Source organism: Ptychodera flava, chromosome 6 (genome assembly GCF_041260155.1).
Source record: "Ptychodera flava strain L36383 chromosome 6, AS_Pfla_20210202, whole genome shotgun sequence".
NCBI classification, from domain to species: domain Eukaryota; kingdom Metazoa; phylum Hemichordata; class Enteropneusta; family Ptychoderidae; genus Ptychodera; species Ptychodera flava.
Window position 1 is genome coordinate 3,094,263 of NC_091933.1, and position 27,857 is coordinate 3,122,119.

General features: G+C 38.9%; 2 protein-coding genes across 10 annotated transcripts in view; one reads left to right on the plus strand and one right to left on the minus strand.

The window, feature by feature from the left end:
* Positions 1-14,477, minus strand: part of LOC139134593 (hepatocyte growth factor receptor-like) — a 35,340-nt gene extending 20,863 nt beyond the window's left edge. For 2 of the 3 annotated variants that reach the window (XM_070701508.1, XM_070701507.1), the window contains exon 1: positions 4,688-5,883. In XM_070701508.1, coding sequence (XP_070557609.1) covers positions 4,688-5,743 — 1,056 coding nt within the window. In that variant the 5' untranslated portion in view covers positions 5,744-5,883. Of the gene's footprint in view, positions 1-4,687; positions 5,884-14,282 lie in introns of those variants that run through there. The other variant, XM_070701509.1, reaches the window with a different exon arrangement.
* Positions 14,478-22,004: 7,527 nt separating this feature from the next.
* Positions 22,005-27,857, plus strand: part of LOC139134599 (protein artemis-like) — a 59,438-nt gene continuing 53,585 nt past the window's right edge. For 5 of the 7 annotated variants that reach the window (XR_011552821.1, XM_070701513.1, XM_070701515.1 and 2 more), the window contains exons 1-6: positions 22,005-22,208; positions 23,828-23,879; positions 24,371-24,515; positions 24,840-24,895; positions 25,938-26,039; positions 26,859-26,931. Coding sequence is in view for 6 of the 7 variants with exons in the window: in XM_070701513.1 (XP_070557614.1) it covers positions 22,100-22,208; positions 23,828-23,879; positions 24,371-24,515; positions 24,840-24,895; positions 25,938-26,039; positions 26,859-26,931 (537 nt within the window). In the remaining variant the exon portion in view is untranslated. Of the gene's footprint in view, positions 22,209-23,526; positions 23,638-23,827; positions 23,880-24,370; positions 24,516-24,839; positions 24,896-25,937; positions 26,040-26,858; positions 26,932-27,857 lie in introns of those variants that run through there. The other 2 variants (XM_070701516.1, XM_070701514.1) reach the window with 2 other exon arrangements.

Sequence of the window (27,857 nt, forward strand, 5' to 3'; positions counted from 1 at the left end):
GTTTCCTGTTGATGAGCTAAAGTATCTGGGCGGTGAATTACATCGTTTACAGTCGTAAATGAGCCACGAAAGTCCAACCGCACTGAAAATACTCACGACAGACAAGGTTGAAGGTGCACATGATATTTCCGATTTGTACCTGTCAGTGCACAGGTCATGATCGTGTCTGGTGGCACCGATGCGGTGCGGGTTTCAGATACAATGTACCATCCAGGGAAAGTCAAACTTTCGCTTAGGTTGTTAAAGGAAGTTTACTTCTATGTAGGCAAGCCAGGAACGAAAATATACGAGCAGACGACGGAAATACCTTTGAAATGTTTTATTCGTACAGCAACAAAATCACGAACGAGTTTACTACAGCTTACAGTGTACTCACTTCATGTTTTCACTAATCCGCTTACTGAGATGGTAAATTCGGCATATTTGACGTCTGGGAACATGTATAATTCTTCGAGATAAACTGACTGGTACGGGTATTATATCCACTGTATGTGCATTCATAGATGTCGCAGAGCTGCTTGCTCTCTGTGCTCTCAGCTGTTCATACTCGATAGAGTTTGAGCGTGGCGCGAGTATTTTGACCCGATTTTGGCGGCCTCATAACTTTCACGCAGGGATGAAGTTATGTATCAAAACACGAAAACACACCCATTTTACAAACTCCCGCCTATGTTTTACATCCAACGTCATTTTAAACTAAAAATAAATCTTCTTCAAATTGTGAAAACCTGTGTCGACATCGTAATATCTAAATTGTTTGCTTTAAAAGTGCTCCATTAACCCTCCTTTGAAGTGGAATGGCCCAATAGCGGAATAATATCAAGAAGTGATACGGTTGTCATCACTCCTTAGCAACCAACTTTTTATAAGTACAGCCTGGAGGAAGCAAGGTCGATTTCAAGTTGATTTCGTCGCTAATTTCGGAGCGTCTGTAGGAAAACAGTCATAACCAAAGCATGCATGTATGATAAAGGGGTTATTACACGAAGTTAGGGCGATACCGCGTCGTATTCTCGTGATGTGTCCGTATTTTGACGAGTTGCGCAGCAACGAGTCAAAATACGGACACATCACTCGAATACGACGCGGTATCGCCCAAACTTCGTGTAATAACCCCTAAATATATATATATATATATATATATATATATATATATATATATATATATATATATATATATATATATATATATATATATATATATATATATATATCATAATACAGGTGGTTTCAAGTAGAAACTAAAATCTCATTACACTATGTGTTTCACGTTATTGTGATCTTCAGACGAGAATGATCAGCTATTCGACGTGGCAAGCCTTATGTTAGAGGCTAGTACTGAGTACATTTTTCAGTATTTCCTGATTAAAGATTGATATACTTGCCTGATCATTAATGAGAAACGTCTGCTTTCTATATTCTACATTGTATAGGTTACCGATAGGGGAAAATGTGTAAAGCAAGCTTATTCTGATGCTATAAAGTTTAAAACCAGTTGAATGCCTTGACAACAAACCCATCTTTTATTGCAGGAAAATAGTAATAAATAATAAATGTGAATAAATGTATGTCTGTCGCTATTTTTTCGGTTTCAAAAAATATAGTTGAAATCAGTGAACTGAAATATAAGTTTTGGAATACTGTCTCAGATTTATTTTCCTTTGAGTTTTTTATACGAAAAAAATACTCCCCAAGTGCCACCAAATAACACCATTTTAACCTCTATTTTCAAAAGCTCCAATGGCAGGAGGGGGGACACCCCCCTCCTGACCTCCCCCCCCCCGCGACCGCTTATGCGGTCTCTCGTGGTGCTTTCGCACCACATCTTCCCCCCCTTGAAAAAAAATCCTACAGAATAACTGCATGTCACCAGAGCACTGGATACAGACCTGTACATCAGCCCCTGCCACAGCAATTGGAACCTCCTTCCGACAAAGACCTATACCACAGGGTTTAATCATGGTCTGTACAGGGCCTGTCGCAGCAGCAATCCATTTTACTGTATAGATTTTAACTTTCCCAATTTTTTTGGGGGGGGAGGGGGTCACTCAAATTTTCTGTAGCAGAGAGGGGGGGTTACTCAAACACGTCATGGTTGGCAGGGGGGGTACTCGAAATTTTGGAGTTTCGAAAGCAATTCCTCCGACCCCCCCCCCCCGGCCGTAAATAATGACGGCTCCCTATCAATACGTTGAACATTTTGGGCCTAACAGTACAGTGAACGTTCCCTTGTAAATTACGGCTGACGCAGTTACATGAGGTTAAATGTATGTTTGTTTCTGACCAAGCATGTTTTGTGAGTTGACCTGTCGTCGTAGACAGTTAACGGCCGCTTGTGACATGTGATCTGCAGTTCGAACGTTTCGCTGGGCGTCGTAAACATTGCCTACAAACAGTTGCAACATTGAGTGTACTTCCCTTTTCTTTCAGTTTATGAAATACAGCTGTTTGTGCTACTCGAAATCATGTTTGCTCGACAACAAAGTTTGTGTGTAGGTATTAATCACAATGTCGAAACAACTTAATTTTAATCTTGATATGAGTTCATTAGTTAGCAATACCGTTGACTGGTGTAAACGCCGGTGTGAGTGCATGCAAAAGAAGAAACTCTGCTTACTTTCTGGAGCAAAATCGATGAAAGGTTAAACAATTACAAATTATAGCTTACGGATGATTTGAGTTGTATTGACAGACGCGTGATTACCTTACGTCACAAATGCGGTCGGTGGGATAAATCACAAAACTAAAACCGTCCGACTTGAACCAAAGGTCACCCTCCCCTTCACAGATTTACAAATCTATATTTTGGTTTGTCTATTCGCGGAAAAGAATCGTTAAACAGACGGGACGGGACACGAGTCAGTCTCACTAAGTTATCGCATCCGTTGATTACGAGTTCCGAGTCTCTCATCGCGCCTTTAAGGACTGTTAAGGTGGTTGGAAAGGCTAGAGCGCCAGTTATAAACTTCAACAAAACTATTAAAATATAAAAGTAGTCAAACATTTTCTGTGGAATAAAAAAACTAGACATTTGGGCACAAAGGCATTGCAGAGTTATAGCAGTTGAAACTTCTGAAAAAATAACAAAATAAGAAGTTGGGGGGTCTTAGTGTATTAACTATGGTAGAGGTCCCCTAGCTTTAATAAAATGTTTAAAAAGTGAAAGTCATTATTTGCTGTTTTTCAGGAAAGTTTGACAAGGTGGTGCTTGCATTCAGAGTGAGTGACTGCTATTGTAAATGCATTTTTAGATTCTTTGAGTGTCAAAGAGGTGTCAAAAGTGAGATTCACCAAAAAGCTGTCATTTATCCCTGTTTTGTAAGAGGAGCCTTGTCGTGTCGGCCCTAAGGAAACTGAATAGAGGGGAATATATACATCGTAGACGTTGTAGAAATCGATGGTAGTATATTAAAGTTATGGCTTGTTGCCTGAAAATTGGGAAACTTTCGCTCAATTGGTGTCAGTAAATGGGTTATCCTCTAATGTGAATAAATAAATAAAGGCAATATTACAGTATTAATAGTAGTATAAATAACGGATTTTGTCAACTTGACTGCACCAGTCTTTGTAAAAGAACACCATAGGAAAGTTTTATAAGCAAATTTAACTCAAGTGTGTAGAATATGACAGATTTCTACGAATTTGACTACTGGTACTCAAGCTGGATAATTAACAAGTAAACATAAAAACACAATAAGAGATGGACGATCAACACACATACAAATGCAAAGAGAAATAAATAAAAGAGACAATAGATAACAAAAAGTAACAAAACGAAAAAAGTACACTGAGCGAAAACCGTATCTGACAAATACGTGCAGAGCAATCGTGAGACCCTAATCAGTGTACATAATCTCCCTTCCATGGAATGGTCTTCCTTTTTGGTAAGGTAGAGATGGGAGGGTCATCCCATAGCAAGGGTGGCTATTTTCAATAGTTCTACTGTAGATTTTGGTCATACAGTTTTTGTGCAGTTACTCTGGTTGTTAGTATGTCTGTCAGCGTTTTATTTGTTTATTTGTTTGTTTGTTTGTTTTCTTATTCGTTTACTTGTACGTCGTCTTTTAGTCTTTAGTTTATATTTTGTTTATCCGTTTGCTTGTTATTATTCTTTTAATATTTGTGTTTACTTATTTACCATTCAGATTTCTTTAGATCCCTGTCATTGGACTTTTCTACGTTTACTTGACAGACTGTGAAGAGTGTGTGTTATATAAGAGGTCTGGATGTTTAAAGGGACATTAGCTGTAACTGTTGACTAATTTTTCACTACTCTGTTTCAATGTATCAACTACAGAATTTTACAATAATCCGATCATCATGACCAATGCCCGGTGTCCTGCTTGCCAACACAGCCTGTGTATGTGAAATGACCATTGTTATTGTTGATAAATGTATTCTAGTCCGGACCTGAATACAAAATTTAAACAATAACAATGCAGATTATACCCATATAGGGTATATTTATGAGCTAAATATTAGGAATTTCTCCATGGTTCAGGGATTCAAACCAGAAACTGCAGATGATACATAGAAACAAACAAAATAAAAAAGTCACCAAAGTTACAGCTAATGGATCTTTCAAGTTGAGATAGATGACCGTCCCTCCACACACCGGTCCGGTGTGTGGAGGGACCATGGATAGATGTAGGCTGTGGATGAACATCGAAATTCAGATTACACTTACATTCCGTGGGCAAGTAACATTGTGCAAGTCAGGGGCAGCTGATTTCATCGTAACACCGTTCAGACACATTTCGAGGTTGAGTAGGAACGCTCTCTCAATGTCAGCCATGGACGTGACGCAGAGAACACTTCGTGACATCACGTAGTACAGAACATCTTGACCCTCATCATACATTTCCAAACTCGGACTCGCTGTTGCCAGTTCGGCCCAGGTGACTGCCTGCCGATACATCTTCATTACTCCCTGACGTTTCCTCCTACTCAAAGCGTAAAGAGCCTGTTCACAGTGAAGAGGAACTTCCATGTAAGAGTCATACGTAGTGTCGGACTGACACACGCGTACGATGCGAGCTTCGGATCGACCATCACCAGGATCGTTCAGCTGAAATGAACCAACGAAATAGCTAAATTCGTTGTAACTGAATCCGTACACAGCGGTATCGAAGAGAAAAATGTCGTCAGGGGTACGAGAGAAAGAGGACAGAAACAAAGCAGACCGTTTGTCGCCAGACTCCGATCCCGAAAGAAATTGAAGGAAGTTGTCGTCCGTTGAACTTTTTCGGCTGGCTATTCTCGGTATTTCACCATTCTCACAAGCTTTGCGCTGTGGAGTGGTTGCTGTGTAGAGAAAATTGTTGTTGCCATTGGCGAAGAACGCCACGGCGTCGGTTCCTGTCGGCGTACACGAAGATCTGTAATCGGAAAACACACACGCGGCTGATACATCTCCAATCTGTGTCAGTGTTTCCAAGTCATGCGGAAAGCACGTCGACAGACTACAAACAATCAAAGTCTTCCTTCGATAATCAATGATCATAAACGTCACAATGCCCGGAACGTCTGTCAGACTAATTTTGCCCAAGTTATCGCCATTAAGTCGATAAATCCGATACACTTGATCGAGGACTGTTGCCATGTAGATGTCTCCGTTGTTCTGATTCACCACGACAAATGTCGTTTCGCCATCTATGGTAGTAGTTGTAACTGGAGCCAGTGTCTGAGCCAAACATACGCACAGGCTTCCACATAACATAAACAGACTTAGCGCATATGCCATTGTAGTTGCTACCGGTAAAATTTGAAACCTCTATATCCTTGAACCCCTGGTATTGTACTTGACAGGTGAATTTAACACACACGTCCAGTTCTAGATCTTTTCTCAATGGAGCTGCATGGTTCTTCCGATATAAATAGTGTTCAGATTCTGTGGAGAAAGGAAAACTCACGGATAATTGTCAACGTAGACAAAATAATAGCAACAATTCCAGTAACAATCATGACAAGAACACGGTATTATCATTTCCGAAGGTAATGAAGACTTTATCCAAAAAGGAAGAACCATCATACAGTCAAGAAACTGACTCTCTCTGCATCTCTGAAGGCAATATTTTTGTTGTGTTAAGAGTATTTTGAAACATACCGTTTTCTCGCCAATAGAAATATACCAAATTGTAATTTCCACGGTAAACGTCAATAGATTACTTGTACAAAATTTAGCATTACAAGGAAGAACAATATGCAATGAATCCTACGTTCGATATACGAGGCATGTAACAAAATCACATATGACACAGGGGTGACTAAAAATTATAGTACAGCTTTGTCAATACCAGAAAATTTTGTGACGTTATCCTTAGACTATCACTGATAATGTATCCGATAATCCAGTACTGTGGCCCAGATGTTTTCTACATCGACAAATTTCCTGGCATTGCCAAAACAAGAAAATAATAGCAATCATGTACCCCTTCAGGTCCATAGACTAGAGAAAACTTAACAAAATAATGTACGAGGCTTGGCCTCGTACATAATGTTACATTATGGGCCAAGAGGGGGAACACTATTGCGAAAATAAGCACCCATGTTAGAGCTATTTCTTCAGGTATGTTGGTGAGATATATCATTGACAGTTTTTAAAAATGGGGTCAATGACACGTTGCTCACATTTGGTTAGATGTAGCAGGCCAAAGTGAATGTACGCATGATATTTATAAGCTTCCATTGGCCTTTGCTATATTCATAATGTCACGTGCATCGTAATACATTTGATGCACTGTCCATCAAATTTCAAGGTGAAATATGTTATGGTCGGCAACTTTGGCAATGGGCACGCACACATACAACACAATACAGCTTGCTTGGTAAATCAAAATTTATGATTCAATCTACCATACCAAAGTAAATATGTTCGTTTTAACATTGTATTACATGGAATAAATGTAAGCAATATTTGGTAATTCATCAAGCAGTAACATTTAAGATTACAACTTATTATTGGCTTGAAGGTCTATAATTCAGTTACTGTACAAATTATACCAGGCATGTAAAATTTCTGACCTGAGTTCTTGACATTTTCACCAAGTTTACACTTTTGTTGTTATTAGCATCCTTTGATAAATGATAACTTCACTAGAACAAATTCCCTATTAAAGTTGAGCATACATCTACACAGAAACAGGTGAAATGTGCAGCGGTACTCAAGTTTTTGTAATTGGACCAGGGAATTCAAGAATGAGATCTTTGTCAATTTTTTGACTAAATACAGCAAAAATTGTCCCAAAAATACAATATTGCATGTTTTGTCAAAATTTGAACAAAACTGACATAGATCATCGCTAAGAACCGTCATGTAAAATTTTAAAGCAATATGACGAGCGCTTTAAGAGAAGATGATTTTTTGACCTAAAATGGGAAAAATTACCCAAATTACAAATATGAAACTTTCACCACCATTTGAACAAATGTGACAGATGTCAACCGTAGCATCATGCATTCTAAGGTTCAAAGCAATCTAACAAGCAGTTTAGAGAAAATAATTTTTTGACCAAATAAAGGGAAATATTGACCCAAAAATACAAATAATAAAATTTCACCAAAATTTGAACAAATTTCACAAAAGTTACCTGAAGGAATCTGCATGCCAAGCTTCAACCAACTCTGGCTCGTGGTTACAGAACTTTAGCAATTTGTAGGATTTTGCCTTTTTTACCTCATTTGCATACACATAAACAATCTTATCACAAATTCTCATCTCCATTCCCTGAGTGCACCTGTACACAAATACTAGGATGGTAGGTGCTACGGGTTTTGAGTTTTTGGTGTGAATGTACGTACGCACGTTCGTGCGTGCATGCATGCATGCATGCATACATACATACACATGCATGCATAAATACATACACATTTCACCTGTGTGCACATAGGTGCCGGACCCCCTGAAAGACTTTCACGCTTGTTGTGAAAACAGGTCTTATTCACGGAACAACCGTGTAACCTCTATAAATATAATAATCTCTATAAATGTAATATTGGCCGTAATTGTGATGAAATGAACTACAAATATGATAAAACAACTAACCATAGCTATAACAGCACCAAACCGTAAATGTTATATACAAATTAACCACAAATGTAATAAACTTGAATTTGGATGTGATCATTTGTTTGTCAATATACTGGGTAAATAATAAACACTGTAGGCCTAAATCATAGAAAACATATAAGGTCTCCCCGCTGTAGTGTTTATGCTGTAATGTGACTACAGTAGCATTTAATTACTGCATACTTTCTTGCAAGTTGGTTTCGTTTTCATACTGTATAACGGTAAATTCAATTTTTGTAACCACCGCAACAAATGAACAACATAATGAGTCAATCAATCATTAAATTTGGGGCACAACCGACGAAATTAGCCAGATGGCAAGGGAGTGCAAAAATCAAAAGGCAATAATCACTACCAAAAGAAGCTCAGCCAGATGTTCGGATAAAGAAGAAACCAAGTATTTTCCCTCTCTTTCAACCAAACAGCTTTCTTCAAGGCCGTCATAGACAAGTATAGTTGTCACAAAATAGAGTGTTTTCTATCACATTACTGTAAACAAACGACCTAGCAAGCAACATACAACACTTCTAGCCCCTCTCGTCGAGGAATAATGGCTGACACCCAACCTAAAACATGGAAATACAAAATAAATCGAACGAATGATGAAGAGACAACACTAAGGTTTCAAATCGCACATGCAGGTGACCTAGGTCACAGCACAGTGCTATGGGGCAGCATTTCGCCATGTAGTTCGTCATTACGGTACAATCCAGCATTTTCAACAAATTTAATCTAACTGTAAGCAAGGTGTAGAAAGAAGTAATTTTTTTTACTATGTTGCAGAAAATGATACACATATGCGGATATCTACATCTCCTTGTTTACGACGTACATATATTTTGGTCAAAAACGTAAATTATGTTTATTGCTACAGGTAGCTTGACGTCAGTGTCAGTATGTCATCGGGGGAAACAGTCATACCGGTATACACAACACAGAGAAGGAAGTAGTCGTAGCAAGGACTTACTTTCATGTGCAACTCCCATCGAGCACCCGACTCTCCAAGTGTCATTAGGGAGCGTTCAGTTATTATGGCCGGGGATGGGCCGGCAAATTCTTGCTGCGCATCAGTCAAAATAAGTTGACCCCCCTACCCATTGTACCAAAAAATTGATAACCCCCCCCCTTTCAAGATGACAAAAATTCCATGACCCCACCACATTGCTTAAGTAAAGCTGCACACACAACACCACGGGCGGGGGGGGGGGGTATGGTGCAATAGAATCCAAAAAAAAGAGCTTAGATTTTTTCAAATGACCTTCCTTACAAACTCACAAGGTGTTAATGCTCAGATTTCCCCTTCTGACTTGCTATAATTTTGAAATTACCCCTAAAAGGGGTTGGACAGAAATTACTGGTGGATCGCAATATTTTTGCGCAAGCATGTGTGTAAAAAATTTTGATATTTGGATTTAACTAAAAATCAGCTGTTGATAATGTTGATTCACTGTACATGGTAATGGTACAGTATGAGAAAACTATGTAATACTTTTTCAATGCAAAACTATATCTATGCATTTATAGATATTTCATAATTTACATAAATGTACTTAAATGAAATAGGGTTGTTATAACTGGCATGCGGACAAAAAGTTTGACCTTAGAATTTCACGGAGGTCAATGATAAAATTGTGAATAATTTTTTTCTCAATGAAAAACTTGGTATACTTGTGCATATACAGACGTTCAATAATTAACATAATTGTACTTGATTAGAATATGATGGTTAAAGGTGCATATTATGTGTACAAGAAATCTGATTATGGAATTTCACTGAAAATATTCATCCACTATACATGGGAGTCTTTGAAGAAAGTATGAGCAATTTTTTTCCAATACAAAAATAGGTAAACGCGTGTATTTATGTACTCCCGATTATTGATATTAATGTACTTGATTGGATTAGGGTGGTAACAAATGGATGTGTTCGCCAGAAATTGGATTTTGGAATTATACCAAAGTGTAGATTCACTGTACATGGGAGTCTATGAGGAAAATATGAATAATTTTTTCTCAATACAAAAATATCAAAATTTGTGTATTTATAGAGATTTGGTAATTCATTTTAAAGTACTAGTTAGCCTAGGATGGCTAAAGGTTGATATGTGTACAAGAAATTGTATTTGGAATTTCACCGAAATGTTGATTCATTATACATTGGAGTCTATGAGAAGACTAAGAATAATTTTTTTACAATGCTAATTTGTGCTTTTATAGGTGTTTGATAATTGATACAAAAGTACTTGATTCAAATAGGGTATTTAAACGTCCAGATGTGGACAACAATTATGATATTGGAATTTCACCATTATAGTAAGTATTATTTAATTTTTCGTGGTACAAGTAGTCTCAGTACAGGTAATTGTTAAATAATTTCCCTGACAAAACTTGCTATATCTGTAACATGTAAGTAATAGGAATTGTTCATTGCCCTCAGTGCAGTGAGCTTGATTTACACTAAGACAAGCCTCAGAGTTGTCAACTCATCATTTTTATCTCCAAGAATATTTCTGAACACTGAAACTGCTTTTTGACGGGACGAATACTTATGGAAATTAAGTGACCCCCCCCCCCTCTGAGCTGTTAGAAAAATACATGACCCTCCCCCTTTGCAGTTTTCAAATTTGAGGTGACCCCCCCCCCCCATGGATTTTGCCGGCCTACCCTGGCCATAATAACTGAACGCTCCCTTATATCCAGAGCCTATGCAGGATTGTTTCTATTGATTCACTTCTGAGACTTTTGTTCTGATGTCTGTTTTTTATCCTGAAGATCCGGTTTGTTGTCTATTTTAGTGCAGTGTTCTTAACGAGTTTTCACGAGTTTTCAATCTATAAAGAGTTGCCCCACCCTTGTGGCGTCATCCTTACATGAGCGCACACCAAGGGCTTTAGATGCTCCGAATTATACTTCACGTCAACTCTGAAGAACACGTTCCCTTCCGATTGTTTGTTTACAAATACGACCTGGCGATTTTGTTCTAGGATGAACTTGATTGAGTTTTCCTCAATGTCGACACTCAATCTGTCTAATGGGATCAATGGCTGCACAGTCGAAGAAGATATACCTGTTTGGTCAGTATATTAAAATGTACTTGACATTGCATCAAGTACCTGCATTTTCCCTAACCATAAACGTTAAATATGTACTTTATCGAACCAATACTAAACTATGAAAGTGGTGGATATTCCTAAAGGGCTATTTAGACACAATACAGTTACGTGTCGTGCATGCTAACACCAAAAAGGAAAGGTCTGAAATGTTGGCAAGCATTGAGGGCACAAAGGTTCAGGAGCGAGTGTTGACCTTACGGAGCCAACCGCTTGTTCAGAAAAGTTTCACATGCAATAAGTACTAGTACCTGTTTTTCTCTGGCTAGCCTGTATGACCTCACGTTGGTGAATTTACCAAGGATTTTTGATAAGCAGGGCAGACCAGCTTCAACACGATTTGCACGAGTAATTATTCGACGGATTCCGTAACACAACACAACACAACACAAGGTTGGGGTGGAAGTTCCGCGAATATAGTGCACAGGTATACTTCCGATATTCTTGGAATGGGGAAGCGTTGATATCGTCTTGAAATACGGAAAAGTGCTGGCACACTTTCCTCCAACAATTTTGAGAAAATCCCACGCATGCGCTGTATCTATATTTGGCAAATCTGATTAAATCAGTTATAAATGACGACGATTCCACCTTCGGCTACTCTTTGCTGTTCTCGTCAGCTGACAGTAGTGAGATAACTAGTAGCTGACAGCAAAGAACAAGCAAAGGTGGAAACGCCGTCATCTCTACATCTGGGAACTGGCATAAGAATTGAGCCATGCATCCGAAAAGCACACTCTGGAGGAATACACATAATCGTACAAACTGAACGAGCTCACGGGAGAGCCGACCTTCTTGACTCACTCTTTCGACGTCACCTTCGTATCATCCCGCTGCTTAAAGTCAAAGCATATTTTGGATTCTTTGAGAAGATTGGAAGTTCAATTTCTCCGTGATCGTAGGGGCCTATTTCTAGTCTGGTCGGCTCTTGTTCGAAATAAATCTTATCAAAAAAAATGTCCCTATGTAAACAATTTTGTCGTTTCACTTCACATTGAAATGACGGAAAACGTGTTCGAGACTACTGTAATAATGCATCAAACTTTAAATTTCTCCCATAAACATTCTTGGAAAATCTCTCTATTACTCAATATCTTTAGCAGGTTTGTTTTGTTAATGGATGACAATAAAACCTTCTACTTTCTCTATGTCGCAAATAAAACTCTTGAAAGTAAGTAAAGTTACGACTTTCTTTTCACCCTTACTTATATGAATAAATCTCTTGGCGACTAACAATAAAAAAAATTCAGGTATGGAGGGATCTCCTAGCCTAGCAATACCTGCTTTGTTGAATTGGTGTTTTGTACATTGTATCAGCTTTTCAGTTTTGTAAACTATTTTTCGACTTACAATATGGAATAAAATGAAATATGGAAAAGAATAAATACTTAATACAACAATAAAGGTATTCAGTCACTTACTGCGGGGCTCTTATCTTTCTGTAAATCGTTCTGCTCAACTTTTGGGCGAAACAATTCTTTAAGAAAGTGAAAAAGGACAGCAGTAGAAGGACTCCTTCACCAACAAACACAAAACAACTCAATTGCGATGCGTTTCATTCCTCACTGTCTGATTGGCGTGTCTATCGAGACTTGACCGACGACGGTCGCTTGTGCCTTTTGAACCGGCTTTTTGGCATCGCTGTTGGTGACGCAAAATTCGTAGTGACGTTCGGTCCAAGCTTTGAGCCTGTGGCACTCGGACGTGCGAGATTAAATCAATTGGGGCACCCGCATTGAAAAATCCAAACGACTGGCAGCAAGAGAGTAGCCGGAGAGAGCAGCAACCACATTAACCAGGATTTAATAGATCTCCCACTGCCGGGTCGATTTTGAAATGTGACTCGCAGAACATTGCCCTCTGAGACGTATGGTAGACATTTGATAGGAATCTAAGCGAAAAGGACTCTCAGTGCGTAAACTAATTACTATTCAATTTTCACTAATTCAATTAAAGCTTATTAATGATTTTTAAAGGCGCTGGTCGTTCTCAACCATTACTATGTAGAAGTGGTCTGACAATGCGCCCACAACGAGGTCGAGAAACCTTCGGTTGTTGTCATTCTCTGCGTGAAAACATGGCGATGACAATGGAGTCTATATCTTTTGTAGATCGATGTCTTCTGAGAACCGATTACAGACAGGGAGTGACGTCAGCGATAACTATTTACAGAGTGTTTCCTTGTCAGGATGTGTTTCCTCTCTCCTTATTCAATTCGCAAGGAAGTGATCGACACATGATATTGTAGACACTCTCAATTAAATTGGTATAGCAGTAAAGTTTACACTGCAATGAGTAGACTAGTATTTAGTGGTGGGAAATCCTCGAGGAAGCCATAGAATTACAATGTACGAAGCTATTGTAGAGAAGAAAGATGGTGCTGACAAATGAGACGGAGATAGTGTGAATTTTAAGACATCATGACTGCCTGGATCGGGGTAACAACACATGCTTTTTCATTGTGATTGTGGAGTGACGATGAGATAGGCCGACCGACCGACAGCGCTGCTACGGTATAGGCTATAACAATGTTTAACCTTTCCCCTGCCGTTCGTATCGTGAGCGTGACCGGAAGAACACCCCGTTCATTTGCAACAGATACGAGTGTCGCGTGTCTCCCTGACGATAATCCCAGTTGTCTATTAGTACAACTTTATGGCTTAATCGTGAGGGGAAAGTATTACAGATTTTATGAACAGACTGTGCTAACAGCCAAATTGAACTACAAAAGACGAGAGCTCTATGTCTAGTCTGCCTAAGGCAAAGTCTCGTTCCCTAACTGCTGGTATCTGTGAAAGTCAACATCACAGCTTATCGTAACGTTGCTTGGATAGTCGTTCGAGGCGGGCGGCCGCAGGTCGCCGTTTACTTGGAAAAAGTAAAGTAAACGGCGACCTGCGGCCGCCCGCCTCGAACGACTATCCAAGCAATAAGTTGTGGTCAACATAGGGCCCGGATAGCCCTACGAGGCGGAGGTGGGAGGCGGGCCCCGAGGCGGCGTAGCCAAAGCCGGACACTCTCAGCATACTCGTAGGGCTAAGGGCCCGGAGAATCTTCTATCCGTTACTTATAAGTAACTAAGAGTGGCAGCGATCTGTACTTACCGACAACAGAACCTGATCCGCATAGAACGATATGACCGGAAAATAACTTCCCAAATTATACTCAACCCAAGTGATATGATTGCTTTGAACGAGTAGCAGTCTTCGTTTCGGTCCGACCACGCAAAAGTTGACACGCCCAAAGCCGAGCAGAGCAGTGCAGTGCCGCTGGTGGTATTGTCAACAGTGAGAGTGCTTCTGGCAGGGTGACCTTTGAACTTTAAACAGTGTCGTGAATAATATTTGTGCCATTCGGCTGCATACACAAGTGCAAGTCGGTGGCAGAGCTGTGAAACTTGAGCAAACCGGAAAGAAAGATGAAAATTTGATCCCAAATTGCGTGTACGAACTAAATTGCGTAGTGCTAATAGGCTATAGGCAATATTAAATTTATGAGTGACGATCAGAGAAGCGGGGTACGGTGAATCTCACTTCGCCTCCACAGTTCAGCAGCTAGAAGATCATGCAGAAGTTGGCATACCAATCAGACACTCCAGACAAACACTATGCACCAAAGCCAGTCAATATGTCAGCACTGGAGATTTTCAGGTCTTGCAGTTTCCCGTGATTCCTTTTCTCCTTGTCGAGTATGGTTGGGTTATTTTATGATAGACCAATGTGAATCACCCTTGAAAGATTGCAGCCTTCTCCCCGAATTTCGAATGGCCTACATGATATATAGAGTTGCCGTATTACTTTGGTTTGATTGGTAACTTAGCCCTGAGAAAAATTTAAAACCATCCAATTAAACGTTGTGGTCCTCTTAGGTCTGCCAAGATTTGCAAATTCTGAACCTTGACAATCTTTTTCTACAACACATTTCCTGAGATGTGTTCAGACGTTTAAAGATATCTACATGGTGTTGGAGACGAGAGAGTGAATCGATGGGAAGGGAGGAAGACACTTAGACTTAACCTTTCGCCTATTTTCATCTCATAAACAAAGTACTGGCATCTATCATCATTACATGATAACCGGGGTATGTTGAATGTGAAAGTTCAATTTCGATAGTGTCATCTTTTTGATATGAACAGAATATTTCCTCAGGCCACCTGTTCGGAGCAATGCATGTAAGGTAAAAGGTACGTTGCCGCTGAAAATTCTCAGTTGGCTTATGGTTAGTCGTCCAATTCAGGGCACGCAAAGAGATCGCATACCACAACTTGCCAACGCACAATTCAGACCTAGTGCCTCGACGGTTAACAATCGTAGATGCAATCATCTGGAGAATTTCGTTCACGGGATTGCTAGAACGATTGGTCATAATGTCGCCTGGTTTAGTTACTAAACCAGGCGATAGTCTAAGTGATGTCCGTAACAGATGTGAAGCCCCGCAGGCTGTGCAGAACACATAGGTCATTGAGGATAGCAGGGTCGCAAACTTAAAGCGGACTTTAATATAAATTGTGCTTTAATGGGCCAGTAGCGGTAATTTTTATGAGTATTGTTTTCCACCGTTTTTATTTTAATGTCAACTGAAGCAACTTGTCATACTCACAAAAGCATGTTGAGATGAACTATTTCCAGGTTGTCAGCTACGAATGTACATGTAAGTCTTATTAACGGTGTTGTTATTGTTGATGCGTGAATTCTGGTCTGGACTATAATTCAAATGTATACTATAGCAGTGCATTTTACACGCATAGGCACTGTGTTGACACACTAAATAGTTTATGTTTCATGATGCTTTGGGGAGTAGAACAAGAAGTTACAGTTGATATTCAAAACAAAAATTAAAAATTCATCGACGGCTATAGCCTCTGGCCCTTCAAACTACTACTCAAGTATGGCACTTGCCTTTCATTGGATTTAATGCGTACCAAACATGCCATCTATTAAACATATAAACTGGTATCTTACGTTACAGGTAATAAAAAGGAACAAAGTTTGTACATACTTTGCTTCATGAACGTCTTAACAATTTGAATTTTTTTGAAATCTCTAAAACAATTCTGGTTTGGCTCGACAATTTTACATTGTTCGTCAGATTGTTATGGCAAAGCAACAGGAGCGGTGGGCGATTTTTACAAATCACACTAATATTTTGATGAAAATGAATGCTGAGTTAGTATTACCGGACAGAGACAAAAAAGGAATATTGTTGTCGGTCAATTTATTCACTTTGTAATATCACCTGATGACGTGTTTGTTTGACAGGGATAAACAGCTGCAACTTTTAATAGTTTTTTCAACATAAGCTTATTCTTGTTCTGTGTATGGTTTCATGGCTTACTTCCCTAACCCATTCGTCATCATTTATTGAATGCAGCTTTATTTTCCACGATAGTGTTTACCTTACAGAGATGTCAATGTGACAAAAAGTTCAGCATTATGAAAACACCACCATACAGCTTGTTAACACTTCTTATATGTACAATTAGCCAAATCCATAATCATGACGTGTATTCCATTGTCAAGAATAATGATGCACACAATATATACAGGCAGTCTTTCCAAAGAGAATGCTGAGTAAAACAACATAAGTTAAAACACATATAGAACATGTGTCGAAAATTTATAAGAATATAACTATTGTCACACAACCTTCCTGAAGATTTGGGTTCCTCTATCTGTATGTTTTGTCGTCTTTATAAGTATCCCGGCACATTTTACTCAACGGTCTAAAAACACTTGCATCTTAACACTGTACTGTGATGTACTGTGATAATATGCAACAATGATCGTACCTTATCGGCCCGATAGGGTGTAGATGTAGGCCCTAAACAACTTTTTTAAAGAAAAGCTTGTTTTTATATGAGACCGTGAAAAGAAATTAATGAAGTTTCAGTATTTTAGAACTGCCATGTTATAATGTCATAAAAATATGTCCCAACAATGAGATAGATAGATAGATAGATAGATAGATAGATAGATAGATAGATAGATAGATAGATAGATAGATAGATAGATAGATAGATAGATAGATAGATAGATAGATAGGTAGGTAGATAGGTAGATAGGTAGGTAAGTAAGGTAGACAGGTGATGTTTATTATAGTGACATACAATGTTAGTTTCATACAATGGCAAAAATAATACAGATCTGTCCAAATTTTCTGTAAACAAAAACACCGTATGTGTTCTCTAAATGATCAGAATCGGAAATGTGGCGTTAATGTGGAAGGAACGGTAAAGTCCAGCATTTACTTTGCTAGATTTAACGGCGTGGTTCTTACCCTAAATATACCATTTCAGCTGCATGTATTAACTCAGATGGTAGACGACATTATACAAATTAAGATCATTTTATAATAAATGGCCAAACACAAAATTCATTTAAATAATGAATTATGAAGGTCTCAGTCTGTCTACTAGATGATGTGGAAACTGATTAGCCATAAATGAGAGAGACAATTAGCAGTATCATGTGATGTAACATCTTCATTTTGTTCCTGCAGGTCGCGTAACTTCAAAATACAAAAGTTGAAAGACGTTCATTGGTTCAGTTTATGTTAAACTTTCAATGTTTGATTTATATTCTTCAGAAAATTACAGCCTTGCGAATTGCATGTAACTTGTATTCCAGTGCACTGCAATGACAATAGCATAGGTAGCTGCGGCGGAAGACCATATGCCGTACGCTATGGCTATGTTTTTTCGGTCATCGTGGGCGAGTACGCAAGGTCACAGTTCCGACAATCCGCCATAACGTCTATCGCACTAGACTTGCTCCAAGTCTGTCGGCATACAATATCAAAACGAGGAAATTGAAGGCATAAACTTCATCAGACTGTCGCGTTCGTGGTAGGCTGTTGCGTAGATCGTGGATTGGACGCGATGCCTGCCAGCAACTGTTCAGAGCGACGGGGGCCAGTCTACTACGGCGTGCATCACCAACGGGACAACTATCGCCGCCAGCCATAGGCCCACATGTTACATCTTGCCTCACTTACGGACATCAGTTACGCAGTAAGTTAAACGGGCCGAGTTCGAGTCAGAGATGTTTTTAAAAGTAAGTATGCTGTTCAGTGAGGCATTTTGAGTAAATTATGAAAGTTTGTGGAAAAAGTGAAAGATGGTTCGCATCTGCCCTTCGAAAAAAACACCCTGTCAATCTATATCTTCCGCTCTCCGTTTTCAAGTTCACTTCACTATATTACCTCCCATTACTTGTAAAGCTCCCCACTGTCTATCTTTGAAGGAGCGAAACTACAGAATTGACGTCTGGCTGCAAAACAACGCCAACAGCCAAATCAAACTCCAACTTATTGGGCTTTCCAAGCTAAATTCATGGCTTTTCTATAGCTGTGAGTCCATACTAAGCTGTGGTGTTTTCGGACCCCGCTGAGTTAAAAACGTAAAAGTCAAAACCGGCCCGTAAAAGGCAGAAATCCCGTCCGTAAACACCACAGTTCCACTCACGGCTTCTCTCTCTTACTCTGAGACGATAAAAATTGCAGCCCGCCATAGCGAAGTAGTTTATCCGGGCTCCGGGCTTCCTGTGGGAGTAGTGTGGGTAGTGAAACTGACATCGCATTTTCAAGAAAATGCATGTGTTGTTCATGCATTTATATAAATTCTTATTTAATTTATCGTTTTCTTTTATATTTATTTAATTATTTGGGCTTTTGTAGGTCATTTGTTTGTTTGTTTGTTTGTTTGTTTGTTTGTTTGTTTGTTTGTTATTACTTATTTTAATGTTTTGTTTGATTGGTTGGTTGTTTATTCATTCGTTTGGGGTTTTTTTGGTCGTTTATTTTGTATTGTTTTGTTTTTCTTTGTTTCCTTTTTTGTTTGTTTGTTTATCATGGTTCCCCTGTGGTATAACGTGGCCAAAAATATACTGAATGCGTATATAAACACACCATGATTACCGGTGCTTCGAATCCCTTCTACACGGACCACGAACAGAGCTGTTTACTCGACAATACTACAGTCCATCCCCTTTTTATGAATATTAATCTGTGATACTTAAAGAGTGACCTGTGGGAAAGGTCAAGTATGATATTCATGGATACGGGGAATTATTCGCTTTTCAGAAATGAAAAATTCTCTTCACCGGATCCTAATTAACGAGTGATAGATATGTTATATAGAATTTACAAACTACCTGAGATGCGGCGATTACAATTTTGATATAAAAACTGATAATATGCTCTGTGATTGCATAGACCCTCAAAAACTATGGTGATTACTTTGTCAGCCTTTTAGAGATATACGAAAGTTCTCACCTGAGAAACAACGTGTCGTGCCAGTATGCATGGTACAGGGCCATGGCAATTTCACTATCAGCAAATGCATTTGCCAACAGCCTTGTGAAACAAGCTGTTTTAGGGGATGGGGTGACTGACCGGCCCTTTGGGTGAAATAAAAACATGCGATTAGGCTACTCTAGTTTGGCAAGTCATTTTTGTTTTGTGTTATAAATCATCCAATTCTTACTGAAAAATTGGAAAATTCTTTTGCTACCATCTGCCTTGATTGCAGGCGACGATTCTAGAATGTGCGCATCTCAACATGACGATTTTAAACTTGATCAAACACTTACAACTGACTTATTACAGTGACTTTTGCCAAAACGGCGCATACCATGTAAACATAACTTGATAAATCACGACAAAGGTTTTTAATAAGCTTATGCCCATTTGCAATAAAAAATGTGATGTCAAAAGATTATCTCGGTGTCTATTTCACATCATGGTTAGTCGTCCGTGTCACATAATCATGCATGAAGTGTCGTCTTGTGTGTAGTTTTGAAACTTGGCGAGCTGAGAGCTGAGTGTAATGAGAGCGAGGCTTTGCATTCCAAAAACTTGAACAAAGGAACAGAGGTCTTTGACAACAAAAATTCCCTGAGGTGCAACCAAGGATGTCAAGTGGTACGCTTGGGACATTTTTGCTTATTTTCTTGAAGAAACTCCAGGAGGGTCTGATAAATTTCTCACAACGTGTTGTTGCAGTTCGTGAATAAAAACACATTAAAAGCAATTCCATAGATAAGAGCATATGGAGTGTTGTAAAAAACTATAACCTGGCCTTTATTTGGGTATATTGACGTTTTTTGTCACGCTCATGCCCAGCGATGTGCGTGCTTCTGGTCATCCATGGTCCCCAGAGTAGCCCCATGACCAGTCAAGGGAGTTCACGAAGCACTTTCGCTACATGTTCTTTTACTCGTCATAAATAGCTTATCATCCACGTCTGTCGGGAAATATTGTCCTAAAATATGTAGGGAGTTTTAATTATGAGTGAATTATTGCTATTTCCTGCAGAGTAGATTTCCTTTATTAGTGACTTGCAGATTGTATGAGGAAAATGTGTTTTGCTGACCACGTGATGGCAGTACATAAGGACATTTTTTCAAGAGAGCAAAGAAAACTGCTGAGTCATTATTATTTAAATGGTCTTTTGTGCAGAAAGGAATAATGTTGCCATCTTATCTTGAAATCTAGTGCGGCGACGCCCCTTTTTAAACATAATTTTCCAAATTACTTCTCATTCAAAGTCTTAGAAAGTTTCAAAGAATGGCAATAATCGCATGAATATTTTCTTGCAATTTGCAAAGCAGTGGAATCGATTGATACTGCACTATCCATCCATGGATAATCGCCTACCTTAATGACGCCATGTAGGCCTCACTAACTCTATTTTGCGTGTAACGACAGTTCAACGGTAGGTAAACATAGAGAAGGAGACCCATAAAATACAGTAGGCCTAAAATTAAGAGAATTTGCTCAATTTCTTTTTGAAATGCAAGAAAATGTCAAGGGTTGCCGGAATGTCCAGAGTAGGCCGGATTACCAGAAACATATATAGGCTACATGTATCTTTATTTGACCAGAGTGTGACAACTGAACAAATTGGGTATCTTTTACGACAAGCAGAGCGGGCCCGGACCATGCCCTGTCAATTACGCATAGTTGTAGTGTGTACATTTATGGAGGTACCGTAAGACCTCCATGGTATATTTCAGTCGACAGGAGGGCTTACTGTCATTGTCATTAAGTCTGTTAAGTAATTCTCAAGACAAAAAATTAGCTTTACGAAGGGGTTTCTGTGACAACTGTCCCTCGATCCATACGATCATGGAACTTTGGTTGCTCATTGACCGCTTTAAAAGCCTGTAAGCTTAGGCCTAAGCGAAACTAAAGTTATTTGCGAGGACATATGTAAGTTTTCAAGGTAGTGATCAAACGAGGTATGACAACAACACCAAAATCACTATCGGGTTTAGAGATATGTTGACAACATACTAGAACTTATTTCGAAGTTTTCTATGGATCTTGAAAGCTGCAGAAAGGAAGGTAATCCGGCTTTTGAACTCGGTGATAAGGGCAGATTCAAGAAAGAAAGAAAAGGACCAGGAGACTGAGAAATTTAGGATAATCCTAGTTAATTGGTCAAGTATTACTTTACTCTGTTTTTTCCCGGTTGATTGAAATAATACCTAAATAGTAGCGAAAGCTTAGATAGCTAGCTAGTACTACAGGTGCTCCGCAGCAGCGTTGACTGCATGGATGGTTGATAGAAGACCGAACTTCGGTAGTTTCTAGTAGCATTATCGAAATTCAGCCCACTACTCAAGGCAAGGCTAGGAGCACCTGTTACCATTACAAACAGTATTTCAACGTGATGTTTGGCACCCTTCTCTAAATGCTCACAACTCCTCAGCGTGTTTGAAGGTATCGCCGTACTGATATCTGCTCGTGAAAGTACACTGCGTAGCTACATGTAAGCTTATGTAAATGCATGTTATTTGGGGGCGCTCTTGAATCCGGAAGTCAAAGTTGACTATGTGAGGCAAATTCAAAATGGCGAGGGAAAGATGCAATCCTTGTTGAGATTAGTTCAAGCGGCTTTGTGTGTTGCAAAAGCATTGTCATGAGTACATTTTCTGGAAAAACGCGGGAATACCCTGAAATTAGCATTGATCGCTTTGACCATAACAATCTGCAAGCGAAGGCATACTTTCTCAGCCACGCTCACACAGGTAAGTCTCTGCCTCTCAGCTGCAGTACTGTGGCCCTAATAGGTTTTACATTTACATGATCATGTAGTATGTTGGTCGGACGGCTGGTTTTACTTCGGGCAAAACGTCGAGCTACAGTACTGCAGCTAGTCGCCCCTCTGATGAGATCTGGCTGACTCGATCCGTGCACCCACCTTTCTTCTACCTCCATGGTCCACCCATGGAGGTAGGAAGAGAGGTCTCTTCCTACCTCCATGGTCCACCGTAGATCCGATCCGTAGCCCAGGCCCCTACAACTCCCTCGTTCGTATGGATGTTGAATTGAGGCTTGAGGTCGAGGAGACATCACAATCGAGCTGCAGCTGTTGGGCTACGGATCGCCAAGCCAAGGGAATTTATACACAGTAGCAATGATCCGTGTAAGGTCTTTCTGACTGATGATCGAATGCTGTGATGGTGTTTCATGGAGACCGTAAACTCTGCTGTGCTGTAAGTTCAGCGTTATGGTCATTGAAACCAAGATATTCTTGTTGACCAGTAAAACTACTGCCATAGAATATAATAAAAGACAAAAGTCATAATCACTATCGCATCATCATCATCATCATCGTCGTCGTCATCATCATCATCATCTCATCATCATCATCATCATCATCATCATTATCATCATCATCACTAGCATCAACTGAAACCACTGAAATATAGCCAGGAATTTGATACTGTTACATATGATCTGTAAGTCATTACTGAGCAATGCTTCCAATGGTGTAGGATTTAAAGAATAGCCCACAGACATATAAAGGAGCAGGCAGGATATAAAATGCAGCAAGAAAGTTAAACACTCATTATGCAAGATGTCTCTAACCAATCAAATAACATGTAATGCATTGCTGTATGCTATGTTGAATTGCTATACTGTGACATTGATTCAGTGTCATGATCATGTTCTTTTGAATTTGTTAGAATCATAACCCTACAGTGATGTACCAACATTTGAGGACTTCTAGATTGCAGTTGAAAAGAAAAAATTATTGCGTTTTTGTTTTTCCATGTTTCGTTTTCAATATAGTTCCTGTCATCAGCTCGGGATCATTTTCAGTTTCGTCTGAAATGTTCTTCTACATTTAATGATACAGACTTTTGGTCTGAAGAAGAAAGCCATGTGCAATGTCGATCATATAAAACCACTTTCTAAATATTGAATGTGTTCTAGGACAACTCTCGATTCCCTATGGCCAATACCAAACGTATTAGTATCTGATTTCTTTCACATAGATAGCTTTTGTACCCCATCATCCCAACTGTTCATTCTGCATTTATATGTATTGTACTTTGTTGGTACTTTGAAACAAGTAAATGAATTTGGACCTTGTCCTTTATAAAAATTGGCAAAAGGGATCATTACTCCACCTACTGGGAACAGAAATAGCTTTATGCTATTTGTGTTCAGGTACTAATTTAGCTGGTTGCTCTTTGGAGGTTTCACACTACACACACTCGTGTCTACATGGCGGCTTGTGATGCTGTCACCATTAGAGCTGTGAGATCTGTCTTTTACTTCGTCATGGTGTTTGAACTGACCATGATTTAAACTGGGATGTCATAAAAAAACTGAAAATTGGTTTGTTATATTCTTGCAGATCATATGAGTGGATTGAATTCTGATAAGTTTGCTCTGAGATTACAGTCAAGGTAGGAGACTTGTGCTATGATGCTCTGCATTCAAAAGCCTTGGATTTGTCCTTTTGCTATGGTACAGTTAATTGCATGTACAGGACAGTGTATGCTTTTATCATACACTATTGTGTTTGTAGTTTTACCATTGCAACTACTACGATAACAATAGTCTGTGTGAGAACTTCATTCCATATCATTCCGTGTAATCGCCTCTTCCAATGCCAAAATAGTAAATACAATACAATTCATATAATTGTTGTCAACGTTGCGCTGTGTGGAGCCAAGTTACAGAGAAACAAATTTTTTAGCCACCATGATTATTACATACATTTGAGTTACAGTGTTAATAAATAGTGTGTTTAACATTACACTGAGCTTTCAAAATAGGCAGCAATTTCAGAAAATTTGCACATTCACAACTTTTTAAATCATTTCAACAGAATACCAATCAGCAGATTTGAGATAATCTGCTTCAAAATGAAACATTTGAATCATTTATTTTACAGTCTACACATCAAATTGTACTGCTCCGCCGTGACAAAAGGTTTGCTCGTCTCAAATCCAGTTTATCATTATTTAGAGAGGTACATTGAAGATTTGCCAAATGAAATCCCTAGGTCCATTCAGCTTGCGGATGAATTCTCAGAGAAGGTGAGCTTGCATCTTCTGTTTGATATATACATGTAGCATAGAGAAATTGGAATCAGTCAGCATACCGTACCTTACCTGTGTGTTTGATATTAGAGAGTGTAATATGTATTTGTGTAAAGGCATGTGTTGGTACCAGATTGTCTCATCTGAAAAAACCCACTAGATCACAATTTCTATGGAAAACAAAAGGCTATCACAACTCAATTTGTTGCACACCCATCTTAGCATTTGATGTAAAATACATCATGATTGGAAGATTTGATGTTGTTTTAAAAAATCAGCAAATAACCCGCTGCTGGATAAATTTCTTTTCTTATTCGACAGCGAGAGACACTGTTTGTGACTGCAATACCAAATGGACACTGCCCTGGCTCAGTCATGTAAGTTATGGTGGATAGGATAACTTCTGAAAAACTCTTGATCTAGAGACACCATAATGCACTTTGATCAGCCAGTTATGTGGAAGCCTGATTCATAACCTTTTTTTATTGTGATTAGTCCGCCTTTCATCACCACTTGGTTGTATCTTTGGTGAATTTTGATACAGTTCTGATGCATTGAACAGTTCATTCTAATATTAGAAATAAGAGAATATCTGTGTGTGTGTCATGCATACTTAGTGTGTAACTTATAAATAAATTTGTTGTCAAAAGGAGAATAACTAAATTAGTGGTGATCCTGTTTTGATAAGAGGAAAGTGTTGGCCTTTTTGAGAGAAAAATGAGATACTCTGCAGATTTTGAGGCCAAACTTTATTTAATCCAAAATTGAGTGTAAGGCATGAGTCAATATTTTTGTGATTTTCATGGCTACTCATTAAAAAAATGGCTGGTTTCAAACAAGCTAGGGAGCATTTTTTGTCGATCAAACTGTTCAAAACAATACACATTGCAACTTGTTTCATAAATGTGTAGACAGACTGAAGAACTTGCAAGCTTCTTGAAATCTTGGAGCTCTTAGTGTATTCTGCTCAAACTGTTCATGTTCATTTGCTAACATGTAATTTGCAATACAGCTACATTTTCCTAATGTGGGCGCAAAATGTAGATTTTTCATTGATTTGTTAAAAATGAGATTATGATCTGAACCTCTGACTTCATCTATACAGTCAATATCATATGGTTCATAGTTCAATAAAGAGGTATGCTACAAATATCACCAGCACTGTTGCTTTTTCTCCATCCCCCCCCCCCCCCCCAAAAAAAAAACAACATTTTTTCTGCAATTTTTGGATACAGCAATCAAATTCATGAAGTATCAACCAGCAATATGAATATTCAGGTACAGTTATTTTTGCTGCTTCATTTTACAGTGAAAATACATAAAACCTGAGCTTTGGTGAGAAGTAACGGCAGCTGAATGCTTCAAAAGCTGTAAAACATTCGGTCTTATTGAATGAATTATCCATATCCTTGTTGACAGGTTTTTGTTTGAAGGTGATCGAGGCACCATTCTGTACACAGGAGATTTCAGATTGGCCAAGGAAGACATAAAACGAATCCAAACACTCCACTCAGGGACAAGGTGAGTTTAGACACAAAACAACACGAATCTTGTCAGCATAGCCTTGGTTTTAACAGTCTAACTCTGATATCAGACAATCTAGCCTCTGGGAATCCTTGCTGTCCTGTGCAGATTGTAATGTTATCTAAATTTACCTTTCTCCAATCAATCTTTTAAATCTGCCCATAGAGGCCAGTCCTAATGACTCTATCTTTATTTGATTCTGATACCATCTTGGGATTGTAATAGAGCTCTAGTATGTGATACTTTCAAGGTTTTTGGATCCAACTGTTTACAGAAGCACTTTGTCAATTGGTTTGACATACACATGGCAATAACATGTTTACTCTGAAACTCAAGTTCAACACTTGAAATTTATATGTTGCCTGCTATCGTGTGTTATTGAAGATTAGTGGATACCAGTTTTGTCTGTTATACAAAGTGTTGAAGTGACAATGAAATGGTAGAGTTTTTACGCTGTTATACCGTAGAGCTGTTTATTGAAATAAATTTACTGGAGTTATTCATGATAGTACTTTGATAAAAAAGTTTTTATGACTAGCAAAACTTCAGCAAGGCTTTTTCAGTTGTCTCAATCGTAACATTTTTCCAATTCTTTGTAGGACATGTTTGACTTCAGCAATTTTGGTTGTGTTCATTTTCATACAGTGCAATATTTGGAAATAGCAATCAACACCTCTTTGATCCTTGAAGTATTTGTTGAATGTTAAACCAGCAACACATGTAGTTCTCTCATCAAAAAAGGAAAAAGCGTACACAGATCTCTGTTACTAGTGTGAGAATTCTAACACATGTGTTGATATGTGGGTTTGGTTTCAGAGTAAAAGACATACGGAGTCTTTATATAGACACAACATTTTGTCATCCATCAGCCAGCTACTTGCCATCAAGAGTGAGTACTCTTTGCTTTTCCATCAACCATCGTAACAATTTAGGGGCAACATTTTCTAGTTAATTTTTCTTTCATTTATCCTTTAATTTAATATTCAAAATAGACTACAAGAACACAACCCCCTGAGAATGAGACAGATAGTAAAGCAGTATTCATTGTCGGAAAATAGTCTGTCCAACTGTAACTATTCAAGTTTTCAATGGCGCATGGGAGACTGCCACAAAATTAATCATAACATTATAGGTGTGGTAGAATACTTTAATTAAGGAAGTTCGTGCCTCGAAAATCTAGGGCTGAAACTTTTCTTAAACTTTCCTCAACCAAATTTTCAACCGGTTTCTTTCAAAATCAAGAATAAAAATCGGGGGGGGGGGGGGGCGGGGGGTCACCGTGCTAATTCTGACACAAGGGAAGCAAATCGCCCAATATTTACCGATACTTGAAGTTCAAAATGGCCTCTATCTGCATGCTATCTCTGTGGGGAAATTTAACTATCGATTTTCATAAAAAGATTCCAGTCAAAACTTTATATAATCCATGAGCTTCAAAATGGGTTCCCACTAGTGGTACAAAGAATATGTCACTATTTGAGAGTTTGAATAACTGTTCCAGATGTGCATTCTACCTTAACCATTTCCCTGCCAGACACTATTTCCCTGCCAGACACTATCACCTCCCCCATCAGCCTACTCTGCCAGACACTATCACCTCCCCCATCAGCCTTCCCTGCCAGACACTATCACCTCCCCCATCAGACTTCCCTGCCAGACACTATCACCTCCCCCATCAGCCTACTCAGTGAAAAGCGGTATTGAGCCAAAACCATACATATTTCCACCCATTTGGCTTGGTCTGTTCCAACAGCTTTAGTCCATAAAAATCATGTTTACAGTATCTGTGATTTCAGGGGTCTCCAAATGTTCAAT